The sequence below is a fragment of the Muntiacus reevesi genome, chromosome 3, assembly GCF_963930625.1.
Source record: "Muntiacus reevesi chromosome 3, mMunRee1.1, whole genome shotgun sequence".
NCBI lineage: Eukaryota > Metazoa > Chordata > Mammalia > Artiodactyla > Cervidae > Muntiacus > Muntiacus reevesi.
The window spans coordinates 97402682-97424240 of NC_089251.1; the positions used below are offsets into that span (position 1 = coordinate 97402682).

Sequence of the window (21559 nt, forward strand, 5' to 3'; positions counted from 1 at the left end):
GTGGGCACTTTTTCCATGGCACTGGCCACACACAGATGTGACCTTTGTAAATGGAGGCACTTAGGTCTCGCTGATGGTTGAGACAGTAAAGAATCTGCCTACAATGCAGAAGACCTGGATTCAATCCCTGGGTCGGGGAGATCCCCTAGAGAAGGAAATGGCAACCCACTCCAGTATTCTTACCTGGAGAATTCCATGGACAGAGGAGCCTGGCAGGCTTCAGTCCATAGGGTCACAAAAAGTCGGGCATGACTGAGCGACTAGCACTTTTTCACTTTCTGTGAGAAGATTGTGCTCCTAGCCCCAGAGAACACTAGTCACAGAGATGCCATCCCCGTGGATGATAGTGGAATGCCTGAATGAATGGTCAAACAGGTGAGTGAGTGAACGACCGGGAAGAAGCTGAGCAACTAGAATGGACACTGCCTGGGGCGAGGAGCCCCCTAGCAGCACAGGGGTGGTGCCCTTTAAGGACAGACCCCTCTTTAGAGGTGCTGCCCAGGGCAGTCGTCAGCTTGTCCCCCTGGGAGCTGAGAGCTCCCTCGTGCAGTGAATCAGGTTCACGGGACAGCTGTCACCCTCACCGCTGCCGTGCCTCATCCCCAGAGGAGCTGAGACACAGGGTGTGGGGCCAGCCTGGCCACAGAGAATGACAGGGCTAAGAAAGGGATACTCAGAGATGGACATCCCTTCCTCCTTCCCTCAGGACAAGATCATGAGGTGTTGATGAGGTACCAGGGCAAGCTGGACACTTCAGCTGGAGGCAGTGGGTGGGCCCTCTCAGATTCCAGGGACGCCCTGGAGAGAGTGGCTTTTCCTCTGGGAGTGTGGAAGGCACTTTTCTCTTTTTTTCTCCCTGTCTGTCTCTTGCTTATTATACTATGGAAGTGGTTTATAATTTATGTGTCAGAACTAAAATTCTAGAGTTGATATAATTGCTTTACAGACTAGATTTTAAATAAAGGGAATAGTGATGAACTCAGAGATGGTATGATTTGCCCAAAGTCATACATAAGTTTTGTTCTTCATCTAAAGGTTTACATGAAGTAACGTAGGATTTTCACATTCTTTGATTGTGGAAGGCGCTTTTTAAACTCAGGCCAGCAGGATTGAATTCTGAGGGAAATAACGCTGCAGAAAGGAGGAGGCCATGTTACCTTCAGGCTAATGTCCTGTCCTGTCCCCCCTGCAGACTGGGGGGACCTAGGTATTTGGGCAAATGCTTATGTTTGCAGTGTCTCTCCAGTTAAAGGCTCAGTGCCATGGGGACTGGCACGACCCAGTAACTCTGATCTGCCTGTCCTCATGCTGACTGCAGCCACAGGACCAGGGCAAAGCCAGCTCCCTCGGGCCCTCAGGTCTGAGCTTCCTTCCAGTGGGGATGTCTTTTGCCCTGGAAGCGGGTGTGTGTAGCCAGCCACTGCCTGGCCAGGACTTGGCAGCGGGAAGCCTAGCTCGTACTCCGGGTAGAAATGCATCATCCTCTCTTACTGTCCCCTGGGCAGAGCTCATCCTCTTGCTTTACTTTTGACCTTGACTTAGCTTTTGAACCCCAACTTTTAGAATAAGAAGATTTCAGACTGATTTACTGATTTACACAGACTGATTTAGGCAGTCTGTGTAAACTCAGTCATTCCTCGATTTAAACTCTGTCTTCCGCACATCTTGCCCCCTTTCTGGGTGGGGAGCAGACATGGATACGTTTTTGGGGGTGTCTGTATTTGCTGGGTTGCACAGAGGTGTCACCTGTGTCACTGTTGGGTCCATGCCAGCTTCCTCCTTCCTGGTCCCCCACTGTAACCCCTTTGGAGCTGCCAGTGGCTCAAGCTGGATGTACCCAAACCAGGCCTGCTCCTCAACTTTATGCTGACTTAGCCTGAGTTCTAGTCATTTTAAAACATAACCCATATCCTAAATGATTTCCACATCAAGGATTTCCCGCAGTAACAAAAGACCAGTAAAACCTTGCGTGCTTGCTAAGTCACTTCAGTTGTGGCCGACTCTTTGTGACACTATGGACTGTAGCCCGCCAGGCTCCTCTGTCCATGGGATTCTCCAGGCAAGAGTACTGGGATGGGTTGCCATGCCATCCTCCAGGGGACCTTCCTGACCCAGGGATCGAACCCTCATCTTTTACATCTCCTGCATTGGCAGGTGGGTTCTTTACCACTAGCACCACCTGGGATGCCCCAATAACACCTTAGGAACCTGCAACCTTTGAAAATTCTTCTGGGAATTTCACATATTCCTCTTTTCAAAACCAGAGGAATAGGGTTGTGCATCTTGGCACAGCTAGCTTTGGTGTCGTCACAAACATCCCAGTTATCTTGTGTGAGCAAGCAGATGCCAGCTGGAAAGTGTTAAAATAACAACAAAAACCTATCGCAGACAGTCCCCTGGGTGTTTCCTAAAAAGACGGGAGGAGGTCACTGCACGTGTGCAGCAGTCAGGATGAAGCTTGAAAAATCTGAAGACAGGCCTAAAGTCTTATTGAAACACCAGCCTCAACGCTCTCAGCCTTTTGGTCATTTTCACATTTACTTTTGAATGATCTTGATTACCTTGATCTCCTTTCCTTCCTAAAAGAGCAGGAATTGATTTTGTGGATAGCAGGGAGGAAGTGGACTAACTGTAGATTCCAGAAACCTTTCGGAAGAAAAATAGCAGGAGTGTTAGTCTCTTGGTTGTGTCTGACTCTTTGTGACCCCGTGGACTGTAGCCTGCCAGGCTCATCTGTGGGATAGTCATTCCCTTCTCCAGGGGATCTTCCTGATCCAGGGATGGAACCCAGGTCTCCTGCATTGCAGGCAGATTCTTTGCTGTCTGAGCCACCAGTGAAGCCCCAAGGCTATGTCTTATTGTTACACCACACCAGGCGAGGCTTTCTTCAGGAGTGAAATTGGAGATAGCTCTGGAGGTCCTGGGGGAACCCTGGAGGTGAGTGGGGAGCAGCCAGCCGACTAGTCACTCAGATCCAGAATCTGGCACATACAGTGGCAGGGGCTTGGCTTGACCTGAGTAGGGAGTGGGAGAAATAATTTAAAACCGAAGAATACAAGACTTCAAATTTAGCTGAGAAGTTTGGGCTTTGTCCTATCAGAGATGGTTTGCTATTGACTGTGTTGGACATGATATGAACTGGCTTTTAGGCAAACCAGCCCGCCTTCACTATGAGTGTACAACCCTGCAGAAAGAGGGCATTGACATGGGACATGGGCTCTGGGGCAGCACGAGGGTCAGGGGCAACAGCTTTGCCCCTCAGCCATCTATTAGCTCAGTCTTGGCGGAGCCGGGGACCTCTTGGAGCTTCCAGTTCTCCAAGTGCAAAGAGGACATGAAAAGAAAGTGAAAGTGTTAGTCGCTTAGTTCTGTCCAGCTCTTTGCAACCCCATGGACTTTCTGTCCATGGGATTTCCCAGGCAAGAATACCGGAGTGGGTTGCCATTCCCTTCTCATGGGCATCTTCCAGACCCAGGAATGGAACCCATGTCTCCTGCATTGGCAGGTGGGTTCTTCACCACTGGGCCACCTGGGAAGCCCTATGGGGAGGCCATCGGCTTCCTAATATTCATCCATTGTCCCTTTACTTTCAGAGAGCACAGTCGGAATCCCTGAGCGATCTGACCTGCACCCCGGAGGAGGAGGAAGACGATGAGAAACCGCTACTCCAAGTCAGCAAGGAGGAGCCGCCCAGCTCTGGGCAGCAGGAGGCAGGACAGGACAGAGGCTCTGAGCCAGAGGGGCCGGCCACCGTGCTGCCACCCGCGGGGCCGCGGCTGCGGCGGGCGCGCCTGCAGCACTGCCCGGCCCTCACTGCCAGCATGGAGGAGGAGAGCCCCCCAGGGGAGAACCCCTCCAGCCACCCGGCCACCTCGGAGGGCACCCCAGAGGCCACGCCAGAGGCCACCCCGGAGGCCACCCTGGAGGTCATGGAGGTCACAGAGCCTCTGTCAGGCCGAGCTCCCCACTCGGAGTCCCCATCCCGCCCAGAAGGCTCCCCCCACCCTAATCCCGACAGCGAGAACCAGACGGAGGACGTGTCCTTGGAAAGCGCGTGTCCCCCCGGCGGGGACACAGCTGATGAGGCGGTTTGTGCGTCGGGAGACAGCGTCGAGGGTCGACTGTCTCCCTGCGTCCCCGAGGGGGACACGACCCCTCCTGAGCCGGGCCCGGCCGCCACCCCGGAGACGCCTCCTGGTCCCGACGGAACAGACAGGGCAGGCCAGAAGGAGACGCTGCCGACGCTGGACTTGCCGGCGCCCGAGGGTGCAGGGCCGGAAAGTCCGGCCGCTGCGCCCAGCCCGCCGCCCCCCAAGAGCTGCCTGAAGCACAAGGCCCCCTCGCCACCCGCCTCCGAGGCGCCTCCCCAGGTGCCCGCACCCCGATCCCCAGAGCAGGGGGCCACCCCCCGGGGTCCCCTAAAGGCTGAGCGGGCTGGGTCCCCCTTGGGGGCCCCGGAGCGCAAGACGGAGCGTGGAGGCTGCGAGGCGAGCGGGGCCGCCAAGAAGTTCTCCGTGTCGTCTGGCAGGGAGTGGCCGCGCACGGGAGGCCGCCTGCTGGAGCCTCGTGGCCCGGCCGTCCGGCTGCCGCTTCTTCGGAGCGGCCCGGCCTGGAAAAGCGAGGCTGCCCTCGACGACCTCCCGGCGGCCCCCGAGCCCCAGGGCCCCAAGGCCGGCCCTCGGAAGTCGCCTGCCCCGGCCGAGCGCGGCTCTGCGGACACCGCCCACCCGGCTGCCCAGGAGCGGGCGGCAGGCGGGGAAGGAGGCCCCTTCCCCGTCAAGCTCCGCTCCACGTCTCTGTCCTTCAAACACAGAGAAGCCCCCTGCCCGGAGGGGAAGGCCATCAAGAGGTACAGCGCGGAGGTCAGGCTGGAGAGAGGAGGGCTGAGCTTGCTGTCCAGAGAGGACAAGGGGCCTTCGGGGAGCGGCCCCTCCACCCGAGGCGCCAGGCCCCCCAGTGAGCCCGGGAAGGCCAAGACCCGGCCCACGGAGCAGCTCAGCTCCAAGCCGCCCCTGCCCAGGAAGCCCTTGCTACAGACCCTCACGCTCCCACAGCTGCCTGCGCCCCCCGACACCAGCTCCGGGGACCCCGAGAAGGTGGGGCTGCCCATGGAGCCCCGGAAGGAGAGCCGGGCCGAGAGGAGGTCACCCCACAGGGCAGCTGGTAAGAGACCAGGTGGAGCGGCCTGGGGAGGGTGTGTGCAGAGGGGCAGGGGGAGATCAGGTCTCTGGACCGTCTCTCTGGGCATCCCTGAGGTATGTAAATGCTTTCGGTGAAAACCTTGCTGCCGGAGAACTGGAAGAAAACTAAAAATTTCTGTTGACAGCACTAACGTATTTGATGAAGAGTTAGGAATGGAGGGGACGTCCCTGGTGGTCCACTGGTTAATACTCCTTGCTTCCAGTGCAGAAGGCACCTGTTCCATCCCTGGTTGGTGAACTAAGATCCCATGTGCGGTGTTCAGAGGAGTCAGGAGAATGTAGGAACATTCCAGGAGGAGGTGGGCTCTTCAGTGGACCACTCACATGCTCCTTCGTCCAGAGGTCCAGACTCCCGGGACATGTGTGTTCTCTGGATGGAGGTCCTCCTGGGGCCTGAGCTGGTTCTTGGTAATAAATGAAGCATCTGGCTCTGCTGTCACTTAGCATCATTATGACCTTTCCTCCCAAGGAAAAAGCTCCTCCTATTTAACAGCCAGGCTCCCAGGGCCCAGCCTCACACAGGAAGCATCTCCTCTATTGGAGTCACGAGTCTGTGAGTTCCTCAGTGGGTTAGGCATGAACTGTCCCCAAAAGGAGATGGTGTTAAGGTTGGGGTAGAAAGTAAGAAAGTTCTAAAGCAACTGCCTTTTAAAATAAGACACAAAATAGATGACCTTTCTGTGTCTTTGACATGCATCACTATTTATAGTGTCTCATGAAATCTGTTGGAAACAGATATATTCGGCAGAGCTAAAGAATCTCTTATGGCTGATTTCTTTTATTTATTAATGGCAGTTGGTGTGACAGAAGTGGAACTAGGAATGCCAGGTGTATGTGTGTGTGTGTGAGTGAGTGAGGTATGGGGGCCCTAAGGAGAAATTTTCCGTGGTAGATTTTATAAAACAGCACAACTTTCAGGATATTTTAAGTGGGTGCTGTGAGTCTAGGCCTCCTTTAGGACTCATTGTGGAACAGCTGAAATAGAAGCCAGTTCTTAGGGATCCCACACCCTAAACGAGAGATGAAGGGCACACACAAAGACAGGTTCAAAGATGCTGTGGTCTTTCTCCTGAGATATTAGTAAAAGAGCAGTGTGTGAAGGGCTCTGTGTGGACACAGTGGGGGAAGCAGAGAGTGGGACTGAAACGCGCGTCACCATATATGAAGTATTAATGGCAGCTAGTGGGGAGTTGCTCTGTGACACCGGGAGCGCCCCCGGTGCCCCGTGACCACCTGGACTGGGTGGCAGGTGGGAGAGAGGTTTGAGAGGGAGCGGTTACATGTATACTTATGGCTGATTCGCACTGTTATATGGCAGAAACCTACACAATGTGGTAAAGCAACTCTTCTCCAATTTAAAATAAATTTTTAAAAAATCAGAAAATTAAAAAAAAAGATAGTCAGGGGCTCTAAATTCCTAAGGCAACGCCAAAAGATGCAGGTGAAGTTTCCGGGAAAACATCCCCAAAAGAGCCACCACAGGTAACTTTCCTGATTCAGACCCCTTGGCTCCACTGTAATTTGCGTTGCTGCTGTTACATTAGAATAATAGGGAGCTTTGGGGGAGGTCCAAACTGTAACTGGTGATCCACTCTGCAAATTTACAGATTATTGAAGCTACTGTAGAGTGATTAAAAAAGCCATTGAACTAGCCATGGAGGAGGGGGCTGCAGGTAAAACCCTGACAGCAGCACCATCCACCTCCGTGGCCTAGAATTGAAGATGTCACGGGCTTGCCAAATGAATGGAACTTAAACACAGGATACTCGGCTTCATGGTCAGAGCTGGAAAAGAAACTTCAAAGGGCAATGCTTGACACATTGACAATTTATAACTTCCTCTGCCTAAGCTGGGAGGGTTAGGCCTTGTTCTTTGTCAAGAGCAGTTGGCTGGAATGGTCTGTAGTTGAGACCATAGAAAAAACCATCTGTTTCTTTTTTTTCTTTGATTAAGGTGGCACTAGTGGTAAAGAACCCAGCTGCCACTGCAGGAGATGTAAGAGACGCGGGTTCCATCCCTGGGTTGAGGCACAGCTGAACACAAGTGAAGCAACTTAGCCCAGCACATCAAGTACAATATACACTTACTCATTTCTTTGCTTAAATAGTGGAAGAGAATTGTCTCATCTGTCTAACTTTATTAGCATTCCCTAAGCCATGGAAATAACTGACTCGGGTGAATTCTGGAGGGGAAGAATCTAGGTCACTATAGGGGGCACAGGGAGTGATTTTCATATCTGTGCAAAGAGAGAAGATAATTCTTACATTCTTTTGGGAACTGACCCTCTCAGTTGTTGTTTAGTTGCTCAGTCGTGTCCAAATCTTTGCAACCCCGTGGACTGTAGCCCGTTAGGCACCTCTGTCCATGGGATTCTCCAGGCAAGAGTACTGGAGTGGGTTGCCATTTCCTTCTCCAGACTTGAGGCATGAGAGCCAGCAGAGGGTGGGGCTGCTCTGGTCCCACCTGGGACCGTGGAGTCTGGGGGCTGCCTCCCACAGGCCAAAGCAGAGTCTCAGAGCCCCGGCTCCAGAAGCCCATTAAGTGAAGCAGTCTCCACTCCTTCCCCAGACACTGGGTCTGCCTGTGGTTCAATTTGTTATTATAACTTCTGCTACCGTCCTTGCTCCCAAATTATAGCAGCTGAAGGCAATTAAATTCACATAAACAGATAATAAAAAGTTGTAATAACATATTATCCAGTTTTCTAGAAAGGCCTAATTGTTGCTGTTCATTATCTCGTTATGACAGCACCTTATCCAGAGCCCCAGATGGGCTGCCACCTCCCCTGTCCCCCTGAGGGGGTGCGACCATAAGCTGGGTGATGGAGGGGCCCCAGATGGGTTGTTGCAGTAAGCAGGATCCCAGCTTGCCGCCTGGGCTGAGTCTCACAGGGCACCTTGGGGTGTTCACTATGAGCCCAGCACGTTTGTGCTCATCGGCATGAAGGAGACCGATTAATCTGCTCGCTTCACTTGCCATAGCAGGTGAACGGCCCTGGATGTGTGCAGGGCAGTCCCCACCCACTGCTGGACCAGTCTGTGAAGGTGAAAGGAGTGGTCACTCATTGTGTCCAACTCTGCCATCCCATGGACAGTAGCCCACCAGGCTCCTCTGTCCACAGAACTCTCCAGGCAAAAATACTGAGGTAGATGGCCATTCCCTCCTCTGGAGGATCTTCTCAACCCCGGGATTAAAGCTGGGTCTCTTGTCTTGCAGGCAGATTCTTTATTGTCTGAGCCGACCGGGAAGCCCAAATATTGAGGAGCAACCACCCAGCATGGGGCTAGAACCCACAACCCTGGGATTAAGAATCCCATGTACTGCTGACTCAGCTGGCCGGGACCAGTTGTCCCACAGTCTAAATTACCAGGCTGGAAGCACCTTTCTGCTCACAGGGTTAGAATTAGCACAGGAAAAATGGTGAAATACTGAACATTTATAGAAAAAAGTCATCACTTTTAAGTTCATTCTCTGGATGTTATTCCTGTTTGCCTTCCTTCTAGTTGTGTGTGTGTGATTTGTCTTCTGTGTTGTGGTGGACACTTGTTGGATATTTTGGAGAGTAGCTGGACAACGTGCTGTTCTGACCCCGAAAGGCAGTCAGGAAGTGCCTGGCAGCCTTGCCGTCCAGGAACTTAGGGCCTAGGGAGGCAGTAGGTGGTGAGTATAGGAAGGTGTCCCTCTTGTCTTTGGATGTCAGGGACATTTTCTGAAGGAAATGAGTTCAGTGAGGTTGTCACCTTCTCTAACGGCAGTTATTTCAGTGTATTCAAGTTTGTCTAAGTAGAATACAAGGAGTTTGGTGGGGTTTTTTTTTTTCTTTTAGGTGTCCTAAAAATATATTCATGTCTTTTATTCTTAAAGAAAACCAACCTCATTCACACCTACCCTTCTTTTTATGCTTCTCCTTCCCCCCACAGTCCCTTCCTGGCAAGTAAGTGTGGCCCACACTCTGGGCCTCAGTTTCCCTGCCTTCTCTGGGTCCTCAAACCGTATGCATCTGCTTATCCCTGCCTGCTTCCCAGTGCGGTAACTCTCCCCAGCAGGGCCAGGATGGAAGCCGTACCCCCTCAACAGGTGTGGTGCTCGTGCCTTCTCTCACCACGCTGAAGCTCCAGTACTGTGGCCACCTGAGCAAAGAGCCACCTCACTGGAAAAGACCCTGATGCTGGGAAAGATTGAGGGCAGGAGGAGAAGGGTGAGACAGAGGATGAGATGGTTGGATGGCATCACTGACTCAGTGGACATGCGTGTGTGATAAGTTGCTTCAGTCGTGTCTGACTCTGTGCCACCCCATGGACTGCAGCCTGCCAGGCTCCTCTGTCCATGGGATTCTCAAGGCAGGAGTGGGAGATGGTGGAGGACATGAGAGCCTGGCATGCTGCAGTCCGTGGAGTCACAAAGAGTCGGGCACAACTGAGTGACTGAATAACTGACTACAAAGGGGTAGCAGGAGAGAATTTTGGGGGGTGTGGACATTGTTCTGTGGCCCATTTGTGGTGGTTGTCACAAGAATCTTAAGTCTATATTCAAACCCAGAACTGAATGACAGAAAAATGAATTACACTGTATGTACATTTTAAAATCTTTTAAATGACACAAAAAGATGTAGTAGCCTCCTCTCCACCCACCTCTGAACCTCCCTAACCCCCTCCCACACACATATACATGCAAAACACATCACCACTAATAGATTCATCCCTACTCTTTCTCATGCTGGTTGTGGTCATAGTTACAGCAATATTGACAGGCAGGTGCAGCAATCTTTTTTTTTTTTTAGTTTTTATTTATTTGGGGGGCCTCACCAATGGGGATGCAGGATCTTAGCTCCCCAACCACGAATTGAACCTGCGCTCCCTTCAGTGGAAGCACAGAAATTCAACCACTGGATTGCCAGTGAAGTCCCCAGCAATTTTTTTTTTTAATCATAAAAATACTGTCCATGTTAGCTTGCAATTAGACATTTTCACTCCACAATAAAGAGTGGGCATCTTTTCTGATCAGAGTGAGCCACTTGTCCTCATTCTTTTTAAGGGCAACAAGTGTGTGTGTGTTTGTGTGTGTGTGTGTGTAGTCACTCAGTCGTGTTTGACTCTGCGACCCCGTGGACTGTAGCCTGCCAGGCTCCTCTGCCCATGGAATTCTCCAGGCAAGAATACTGGAATGGGTTGCCATCCCCTTCTCCAGGGGATCTTCTCGACCCAGGGATCGAACCAGGGTCTCCTACATTGCAGGCTGATTCTTTACCATCTGAGCCACCAGAGTGCATATACCATATATCATTTAGCCATTCCCCTGCTGAAGGGCATTCTGATTGCTGAAAGGGTTTTTTTTTTTTTTCCCCCTTTTGCTTGCTAGTAATTATCCTTGTTTGTTTTAGTTCTGTGTGTTCACACAATCATTTGTCTAAGCTAGGCTAGACTGTTTTTTGGTTTTTTTTGGCCATGCCATGAGATTTGTGGGATCTTAGTTTTGTGACCAGGGGTCAAACTTAGTTCCCTGACCAGGGGTCAAAACCGGGCCCTCAGCAGTGAAAATTTGGAGTCATAACCACTGGGGAATTCTATCTCTGGGATAGGGTTTTTTTTTTTAAGGTTTATCTATTTTTGGCCGCGCTGGGTCTCCGTTGCCGCTCGGGCTTTTGTCTGACTGGAGAGCAGGGGCTGCTCCCTAGTTGCAGTGTGCGGGCGTCTCGTTGCGGGGCTTCTCTTGTTCTGAGCACGGGCCCCGGGCGCATGCGCTCGGTAACTGCAGCACGTGCGCGCAGCTGTGGCTCCCAGGCTTCGTTGCTCTGCGGCCTGTGGGAGCTCCCCGGGCCAGAGGTCACGCCCGTGTCCCCTGCCTGGGCAGGCGGGTTCTCAACCCCTGGGCTACCAGGGAAACCATAGGATAGATTCTTAAAAGTGGATTTTCTGGCTCACAGAGCTAGGAAGTTTTAATAGACAACTTCAGATGACCCTCACAGAGGTTGCACAAGTTTACACTCTGAGAGCAGAGATGAGATTGTTTCTTCACCTCTGGTCAGCACTACGTGCTGTCAGTCTAGTTTTAGTCTCTGTTTTTCCATCTGGTGGATGAAGATCAGTCATGTTTTACACCTTGGTCATCACACCCTGGTCATCCTGACGTGAGGGTCTTTATCCTCCCCCGCCTGCCCCCAGGTCCGCGCTCAGCACCTTTAACCTGACACCCACAGCGCCCGCTCCCTCCAACTCTCCTCATTCTCTCCCCAAGTCATGGGTCTAACCCTGGAACTTTCCTCTTTACAACTTGTGAATGTCAGTGGGCATCTAGGCTGCTTCTGTGTCCTGGCTGTTGTAAAGAGTGCTGCAGTGAACACGGGTACATGTGCCTTTCTCAGTTACGGTTTTCTCAGGCTGGAGCTGGTGAGAAGTTGCTGAATAACACAGGGAGCCCAGCTTGGTGCTCTGTGATGACCTCGAGGGGTGGCGTGGGAGGGAGGCTCAAAAGGGAGGTGATATATGTGTACATGTGGCTGATGCGCGTTGTTGTGGGCAGAAACCAACACAACATTGTAAAGCAGGGTTCCTCCAATTAAAAAAATTTTTTTAAATCCTCTGGATGCCTCCCCATTATGTTTAGAATAAAACTCACACTCCCGTGTAAGGCATTTAAGGCTGCTTAGATTCTGGCCAAACTCAACATTTCTGCCTCCCCAAGTTCATCTGCCACGCCTTCCCTCCCTCTGACGTCTCCTCCAGCCCCACCCCTGCCAGCAGCTCCTGAGAACACCAAGGACTTCACTTCCCTGTAGGACGTCTGTGCTGGGGGCGGGATGAGGCAGGGGAGTGAGCCAGGCAGGCACTGGGTGGGGAGGCTGAAGAGCCTGGGTTTGGAGGTTCGATTCTGGGGTCCACCCCTCAGGGGCTGTGAGATTCTGAGCAAATGAGTTTGTTAACCTCTGCGTCTTAACTTTCTCCTTTGTAAAATGAGATCAATAGTAACTCACAGGGCAGCAGGAGCCTTTTAACTGCAGACTGTGATGCAGTTTCATACCACACAGTCACGCTTCCCTAAGGATGTACCGAAACCTCCTCTCGGCTGTGCGGGAATGGGATTCTCCTGTCCCAGCTTTTAAAAAATTTATTTATTTATTTAATTTCGGCTGTGCTGGATCTTCGTTGCTGCACACAGACTTTCTCTAGTTTCAGAGAGGGGGGACCACTCTCTAGTTGCAGTGTGCAGACTTCTCACTGTGGTGTCTTCTCTTACTGTGGAGCACGGGCTCCAGGGTGAGCGGCTGCAGTAGTTTCGGCTCCCGTGCTCTGGAGCACAGACCCGGTAGTGTGGTGCTCAGCCTTAGTTGCTCCGAAGCCTGTGTTATCTTCCCCGGTCAGGGCTCGAACCCATGTCTCCTGCATTGGCAGGTGGGTTCTGAACCACTGAGCCACCAGGGAAGCCCTCAAAATTATTTTCAAATTACAGTGTCTTTCCATCCTCATATCCATATAATGTAAGTCAGGGAGGATATCCATATCCTGGCAAGTCAGGGAGATGGGTTGTCTCTGTGCTCAGAAGTCTTCTGCTTAGAGACTGTCTTAATTGCACAGACAGTGGTGGTTGAGCAAATGAGCTTTCAATCCAGGTTCTTCCATCACAGCTCTGTGCCCTGGAGACTGTTGCTGGCTCCCAGGTCACCACCGTGAGGTGTGGGAGTTGGACTGGATGTTGGTACAAGGTCTGCCAGCCCTCACATGCTGAGGCCTGGGCTCAGGCCCTGAACTCACGCAAAGAGCCTGGCCAAGCGTCTGACCCTTGGAGCCTCCAGTTCACATGCCCTTGGGTGACCAGATGCCCAGCCCTGCACATCCAGATCCAGATGTGGTTCACACATTTTTCTCTAAAAATGCTTTTTCACAAATTTTACCTACGAGCCACAGAGCCTTAAAAGAGTTATATGAGTGAGTGAGTGGGTTAGTGTTAGTCACTCAGTTGTGTCCGACTCTTTGTGACCCCATGGACTGTAGCCTGCCAGGCTCCTCTGTCCATGGAATTCTTCAGGCACGAATACTGGAGTGGTAGCCATTCCCTACTCCAGGGGATCTTCCCAACCCAGGGACTGAACCCGGGTTTCCGGCATTGCAGGTGGATTCTTTACCATCTGAGCCACCAGGGAAGCCCCATCCCAAACTGTTATAGTTGGTGCTTTATCAATGAACAGAGCAGACTTCAGGTCCCCATTCGGGGAAAAAAGAAATCACAGAAATTCCTGCTCTGGAGCCTGCACAAAGCCCAGCCCTGGACAAGGACTGCCCCCCTGTCCCCTCCACGAATACGCTGGGTTACCAGACCCTGGTCAGTGTTGACCCAGAACACTGTTTAAGTCCATCAGCCCATCAGCCCTTTTCACCAGGACCAGATTCATTGTAAAACCTTGACACGCTGATAGTTATCATCACAGTTTAGCTGTGTCCCATGTGGGTCAGCGGGCACAAGATGCTGTACTGACCTGTCTGTGAGCCAGGGGCAGAAGGCACTGTCCAGGCCTTGCCAGCATTCACTTGTTATGATGTAAACACTCCAGGGGGAGACGGTGAAAGCAGCAGGAGCTTTTTTTCCCGAACATGGGTATGGAGGTTGTGAGAGAAGCAATGAGTGGTGAAGGGAAGGTGGGTTCTGAGGAGCTGGGATGACAGCAGTGCCTCCTGACCCAGGAGGAGGGGAACAGCATAAGGACAGTCTGCCTGCCGCACCCCGAGAAGGAGGCTGGCAGACACAGCAGCGCTTCTCTGAGAGCTGTGTCGTACCATTGCGTTTGGAGAGGCAGGTTCTCTGCCCCTGCTGGTCTGGGGGCTTAGTTAGGAAATGAAAGTGGGAGGAGGGATTCAGGGTAAGCCTTCAGAGAATTCAGAGGACGAGTAGGAGGGCGGGGGGCAACCGTAGAAAAGACAAGTGGTCCCAGGACCCCAGGCAGTATGGAGGCCCGAGGGGGAGTGAAGAGGATGAGCAGGGACTGACTTCCTCCCCTGGTCGCTGCCCAAACACCGCTTGAGTCCTGATTAACTTGGAGTGCTTTTGGGGTTTTTTTTTTTTTTTTTTTTTTGGCTTTTTTTATTAAAAAAGATTACATGATAAATAGGGGCTTCCCTGGTAGCTCAGTCTGTAAAGAATCGCCTGCAGTGCAGATGAGCCAGGTTCGATCACTCAGAATAATTTTGTTGACTGAGATAGTGAGTTTCAGCCCCTGTCAAAGCCCTCCTCTTCTTCTCCAGTCTCCTTGTCAGAGGTGAAGGCTGGCGTGTGCTGGGTATTGCCGGGAAACTGTGTGGCCAGACGTCAGGGGCCAAGAGAGAGCAGAGAGCACGACCAGCCACTGAGTGTGAAGAGATCTGAGAGGGATAAAAGGACCCCTCCCTGCAGGAAAACTCCAGAAAGACAGAGATTATGAGTACTCTGGGAGGAGGAGTTGGGAAGGAGGGATGAGGCACGCAGACTTTCGGTGAAATACACAGCCACGCTGCCTGCCTCCTGTGTGCCGAGCAAGTGATCGGTCCTCTGGATGAGAAACAGAATGCAGAGTTACATCTTAGATAAGCTGATGTTGGAACAGCACCTGGTATGCAGTCGCTGCCGGCTGTTTGTTAAGTAAATAAGAAGTTCTGGTGACCAAAAGCATATGTCAGCGGGGTGGTCAGTCAGCTGGCAGAAGTGTTTAGTACCAAACAGTGGGGCAAACGTCTCAGGAGAGTTCCCGCAGGGTTAGGAGGGGGAATGTGCCCTCCTGAGTGACCAGGAGGAGGCGATACCCAGGCGGGAGCTTGGTGGACGTGAAGGGACGATCCTGCAGTCGTTGTCCAACCTCTCCTGGACCATGGCCACAGCCTCCCACCCCCCTCCCCGCCTCCAGCCCCACTCACACTTACTCCCCACGCGGTCTCCTCCAGAGTGTACCCAGGGTTTAAACCTGTAATGGACGAGAAAAAGGCCAGCAAGACCCCCTCAGTTGGCCCACCCTGCCCTTCAGCCCCTCTGAGCTGGCCTGCGCGTCGCTGTCTTTTGTCCCCTTTCCTTGCCCGTCTTCTCAGCCTAGAAGTTTCCTTCTTCAGGTGCCAGTTGCAGACAGTATCCTCAGCTCCCCCCCATCGGTGTTACCCCATGTCCACAGCACGCTGTGAAGTGCAGCGAGTTCCGGTTTCCGCCGCGTATTTCGTTTTGGCTGCATTGGGCCTTTGTTGCTGCCACAGGCTTTCTCCAGTTGCGGCGAGTGGGGGCCTCTTCTCTAGTGTGGCCTGTGTGCTGCTCATTGCGGAGCATGGGCCCTGGGGCACAGGCGCTGTAGCTCTGGTGCAGGGGTTAAGTTGCCACGTGGCATGTGGGATCTTCTCGGACCAGGGATCAAACCTGTGTCCGCAGCATTGGCAGGCAGATTCTTAACCTCTGAACCACCAGGGAAGCCCAGAAGTCTTTAAAGAAACAGTTTTTTCTTTACCATCTTAGTTTTTAAGCACAATCCCTGCCCATAGCAAACAAGGAGTGGATGAATGAATGAATGAATGGGAGGGAGGAAGAAGGGAAGGAGGGGCGGGGGGTAGAAATGCTAGGCTCTGGCTCAGAGTAGAAGGTAGGGCTGGATTACACATTTGGAAGCAATCTGAACAACTGTGAGTGTTGAAGTTAGGAGTTGAACAGAGAATACTTGGGAAACAAGAGAGAAAGGTTGAGGACCAGGAGCAAGGGGGAATGCCAGGTTTATGAGCAAGAGTCCGGCTGGGTCCTGGAGGTGGAAATTCATCACAATGTTTTGTTTTAAAGGCATTTTTTTCTCCTCTCTCCCAAACATCAAGGAAAACAGTTGTAGCTTATTCTTGGTGTCAGTGTCCACAGGGGAAGATTGTGCTTACAATTTTTAAAAGAAAAGAGAAGCATAGCGTTCCAAGCATATCGAATATTGGGTAGTATATACTGGTCCCAAGTGACAGGCCTGTCTTCGAGAAATCTTCTCTATCTAGGTACTGACTGTTATCTCATTCCCTAACATCCCATAGGAGGAAGATTGCTTTTAAATGTGTGTATGGGAGCAGTTGCATTTGATTTTTTTGTGACTCAGACAGGAGAGGCATAATCTCTTTGAATCATCTTTAACTAAGACCCTGATGCTGGGGAAGATTGAAGGCAGGAGGAGAAGGAGGCAACAGAGAATGAGATGGTTGGATGGCATCACCGACTCAATGGACATGAGTTGAAGCCAACTCCAGGAGATTGTGAAGGACAGGGAAGCCTGGTGTGCTGCAGTCCATGGGGTCACAGAGTCAGATATGACTTAGTGACTGAACATGACATAACTGAGAATACAAAGTCCCCGAAAGAAAAGGACTAGTGTCACCAAGGAGGCTTTCGGACCCCCACACACCCACCCACCCCAGAGCCCCTGTGCAGTGTGCTGTGGGTGGGAGGAGTCACAGCGGGCTGGAGGTGACCAGGATTGCTTTGTATGACCTGTGTCTTTACCCTCAGAGAAGGTAGCAGGGCCTGGAACCAACGGCCAGCCCCCGCCGCCCTGGATCCCCGTGGGGCGCCAGAAGCGCCGAGGACCTCTGGAGCAGCCCCCTAGCCAGGAAGACAAACCTGCGGCCCGGACCTTGAAGTCTGACACAGGAAGGCCAGTCAAGGCACCTGAGAGAACCCAGGTGCTTAGCGTGGACCCTCTGTCTCCCTGTGTATGCAGGGGAGCGCCCCAGGTGGGGGCTGGGGGCTGGGACCCTGTGGTGGCCCCACGTCCTGCACGGTCATTATAGTGACCGTGGCCTGTGATGACAGCTGATGTCTGCCCCGTGCCTGCGCCAGGCGGCCAGGGCGGCAGAGGAGCCGTGGACCACTCAGGCAGTGCAGACAGCCCTCTGCTCCCCGGCTCCTTGGCAACATGTCTCAGCATCTGGAGAAAGCGACCCGGGGTGAAAGTAACTTCTCATTTGGATGCTAGGCAACCATGTCAGCAGCCCCGTCTTGACTCATTTTGCAGTAAATGACCGAGCCCTGCATGTGCTGCTGCCCGGCCGCCCACTGGGGTCCGTACTCTTCCCCAAGGTCCGTAGGGCTGGACCTTGGGAGTCCCTTGTACACTCCAGACTGAAAACAGTTTTCTCCAACCCAAGCGACAGTGCTTTTAAAGCAGGCTGAGACTCACAGCTTTTGTGTTCCCCCCAGTCGCCACGGTAAAAATCCCAAATCATGTTGCAGCCATGTGGGGAAGTGAACCTGAGCTTGCAGTTGAACCTGCTTCTCTTCATGTTCACCAAAACCGCTGCCATAGCCAAGCTTGGAAAACCTCCTGCAGGCTTAGGGAATTTATAAAACAAATAGTCACCAGTGATCCTGGCATCCATGGTCATCCCAAGTGTCCTAAAAGTCTTAAAACTATCTTCAAACATAGTTCCTTTCGCCTTCCAGTGGAACCTGGCCCTCTGACCTGGCCATGGCCAAGGATAGGTCAGGAGCCAGGAGCAGGCCGCGGGCAAGTCCATCCTGGAGGCTAGATGGCAGTCAGTTGTGACCCAGAGCTCCCCAAGAAGGTGCCAGCAGTATGTGCCACGTGGGTGGAGAAGCCTTCATGGCCCATCACCTGTGGTCAGGTTTGTCCCCGTCTGAATCTCAGGTGACGGGACAGCGTGTGTCTCTCTTGTGTCCTGACAGGAGCCCGTGAAGCAAGCCGACTTTGTCCGCAGCAAGTCTTTCCTGATGACCCCAGCCAAGCCTCCTGTGGACCAGAGGCCGGGGACAAAGCTCCGCCTCCAGGAGGGGCTGCAAAGAGGAATCTCCTTGTCCCATCAGAATTTGGGTATGAAGCCCGGAAATAGTGCTGAGCCCTTAGAAATGCATTTCCAGGTTTAGTCCTGCTTTGTGTTGTTCTGTTTTGTCTTTTCTGAATTACTTGCTGCCACATTAATTTTTTTAAAAATACTTATTTATTTTACTGCACCGAGTCTTAGTTGTGGCACATGGAACCTTTAGTTGCAGCGTGTGAGATCCAGCTCCCTGACCAGGGATTGACCAGGCCCCCTGATTGAGAACGAAGAGTCTTAGTCACCGGACCACCAAGGACGTCCTGCCACATTGACCATTCAATTATTTATTATTATTTTTTTTACTTATAGAAGAGTGACTTTATTTCCCTGGTGGCTCAGTGATAGAGAATCCACCTGCCAAAGCAGGAGATGAAGGTTCAATCCCTGGATCAGGATGATCCCCTGGAGGAGGAAACGGCAACCCACTCCAGTATTCTTGCCTGGGAAATCACATGGACAGAGGAGCCTGGTGGGCTACAGTCCATGTGGTCTTGAAGAAAGTCATTATCTAAACGGCAGTAATAATTGCTTTATAATGTTGTATGTTGATTTTTTTACAAACAGCTTTTATTGAGATAATCATTTACACGGCCAAAAAAAAAAAAAACCAAAAACTCACCCATTTTAAGCATACAATTCAGTGAGTATATATTTATCAAATTGTCCAACCATCACAGTCCAATTTTAGACCATTTCCTTCACCCTAAAGAGCTATCCCATACCCATTCACAGTCATTCACCATGTTCACCTCCAGCTTAAGCAACCGCTAATCTATTTTCTCTCTCTGTATATTTGCCTTTTGGGGGGGACCTTTCTTATAAACGGCATCGTAAAATATGTGTTCTTTTGTTTCTGGCTTTTTCACTGAGCATAATGTTTCTAGATTCAACTTTCTTGTGGCATGTAACCGTACTTTTCAGTTTAGTTTTCATTTTGCTAAAACATACATAACAGAATTCACCATCTTAACCCTTTCTTAAGTGTCCATTTCAGTGGTGTTAAGAATATTTACCCACAGAGTTCCTGCAGTTTTATCATGAAAGTTTCTCTCAACTCACCACATTGCTGGAACTGTAAATTATCCTATGCCGACATCTTCTTCACACATTTGCACGTTTTATGTTTGAGACTACGGTTAAGACTCTAGGCATGTTTTTTAAAAGGTCTCCAAGAAGCTTAAGTGCAAATCCAGACTCGTTTCTCATGTTTCCGTTTGTTTTGTCTTCTGTCCAGCAGCCCAGTCGGCGGTGATGATGGAGAAGGAGCTGCATCAGCTGAAGCGAGCCAGCTACGGCAGCACAGACCAGCCCTCCTGGATGGAACTGGCCAGAAAGAAATCGCAAGCTTGGAGTGACATGCCCCAGATCATAAAATAGGTTTACCAGTGCTCTGGTAAAGAATGTCTACTTCCTTGACGAGTCACTTCCTTTCAAACTGCCACTCAATCAAGGCAAACAAACTGTGAAACTGAAGAGCGATTTTATCATCAGGTTTCAAGAGAGCAAGCTCAGGGAAGAGGGCGGAACCAGGCAAACGAGTCAGACGGACGCTCGGCCGAGGCCCGGGCCAGAGACGCCCGAGGACAAGAACACCATTGAAAAGGGCCAGGGCCGAGGCTCTGTGCCCACAGGTATGAATGCGAGTCTTTCAGAGTCCCCCTGAGAGGGGGCTCAGGCAGGGGAGGAAATGCAGCTGAAGCGCGGATACAGAACTCAGGTGACCTTCCAGGAGAACGCGTGCCCGCGCCGCCACCAGAGATCAGCTTGTGTCTCTGGGCCCCCGTCCTGCCTGCGGAGTCTGTCTTCTCCTTTCACGTTTACGGTTAGGCATGACATTCATGGTGAAACAGAGACGTCGTTTTTTCCAAGAGCAGCTATCGCACAGTCCGCTTTCCTGAAGGCAGCCAGCCCGCGAAGGAGTGGAAGGAACACAGCAGGCTCCATCGACTCATAGACTCCTTCCAAAATCAGTTTTTAAACTTCTCCACTCATCATCCATGTCCTTCACCATTGAACAATGCATTGCCTGTTGAATAAAAGGTTTCAGACCTGACACATGTGTGTGATTTTTACTCAGGCTGAGAGAGTGTCCTCTAGCAACTGAGTTACATGCAGTGTGTGGAATTTCATTGAATAAGAGAGGTCATGGTCAAACTTCATGTTAGGTTGATTGGGGAGTTTGGGTTGTATGAGATCCCCCCCACAATAAAACTTTGTTGTTTATTTTTGGAAATCAGAAACTACTGTAGGATTTTCGCTCTTTACAACTATTTGATACAACCTATTAAAAATATAAGATTTCCTTTAAAGTTGCCACTTTTCAGCATCTCGTTAATCTAACCCGTTTGTTTCTATTGAAACCTAGGTTATCGTACATTAAGCAGGATGAAAGTGCAGAAGCCAGCAGAGTAAGAGGATATATTTGAAATCTCAGAATTATGTCTCAATTATATAACACCTCTCTTTTTAAAAACCTTTCCAATTTGTTCCTGTGAACAAGCTAATCTCCATGGGAATATGTGTAGCTGGGGACATTTAGCCTTCAGAATCAAAAAGATCTCATATATAGTATAATTTGATTTTATATACCCTAACTTCTGCTCCTTTTATTGTATTTTCCATCCTCATGAATATTTTTCTGTTAGAACTACACTGCTTTGTTGGGTCTGCCTGTATTGAAAAAGTCCTGGGGTAGTTGTTTTTTCCTCCAATCAAATTGATCTATTAATTACATTCATTAATTAATTGCATTCTCTTGGAGAACACCAATGCCGAATTCCCTGGTGAACGTGCTCTAAGCAAGAACTCCCTTTATCCAGTCTTGCTCCGAAAGCTTGGACATGAATAGCTTTAACTAAGAAAAAACTGTGTTGGCTGTTACTACTCAACACCATGGCTTCTGTTAGCAGAACACTTCAGGTGAACCATTTTGAGGCAGTGGATTTCACTGTAAGATCAAAGGTATTTGGTTCCACTTTGTTCAAATATAGGTTCATACCCTCTGTGTGTTTCAGGACTGGCTCTTGTTCTCTCTGGCCCCTGAGAAGTTAAGAGAATATAGAATTTTCAGACTCAGGGAATTCACTCAGGGGGTGATATTGAAGCTGCCCCCCTTCCCTCTGCCCTGCGTGGAGGTGGTGACCCTCTTCCGTAACAAGAGTAGTTAAGACAGACCAAAATTTAAGATGATGTGGGCAGTCTAGAATGGCAGCTGAGATGGTAAAAGCTGAAAGGAATTGCCAGCCTCGGTTTTCCTAACAATGAAGACAGTAGTTCCTGAGTCTCTCCTCTGTCCCAGGCACTGCTCTGAGTGCTTCTCAGATTATTGTTTATAATCCTTTCCACAATCCTTCAGAGATAAGAACCTATCTCCATTTTGCAGATAAGGAAACAAGAGGCACTTTATTGCGATTAAGGTCATCTGTCCAAGATCTCATAGCAAAGCGCCTGGAAGTGACCCCAGGCCCCATGCTTTTAACTACTACCCTTGAGTGGATCCCCATTTTTAAAAAGTAGTAGTGTGGAGGTGAGTGTGTCCTCAGAGACGTAACACAA

At 50.9% G+C, this 21559-nt stretch overlaps 1 protein-coding gene across 1 annotated transcript in view; it reads left to right on the top strand.

The window, feature by feature from the left end:
• CRACDL (CRACD like) overlaps positions 1-19381 on the top strand; it is a 125501-nt gene extending 106120 nt beyond the window's left edge. Inside the window, exons 8-12 of the mRNA XM_065928869.1 lie at positions 3594-5163; positions 10857-10880; positions 16686-16849; positions 17853-17997; positions 19242-19381. Coding sequence (XP_065784941.1) covers positions 3594-5163; positions 10857-10880; positions 16686-16849; positions 17853-17997; positions 19242-19381 — 2043 coding nt within the window. The remainder of the gene's footprint in view (positions 1-3593; positions 5164-10856; positions 10881-16685; positions 16850-17852; positions 17998-19241) is intronic.
• Positions 19382-21559: the final 2178 nt, after the last annotated feature.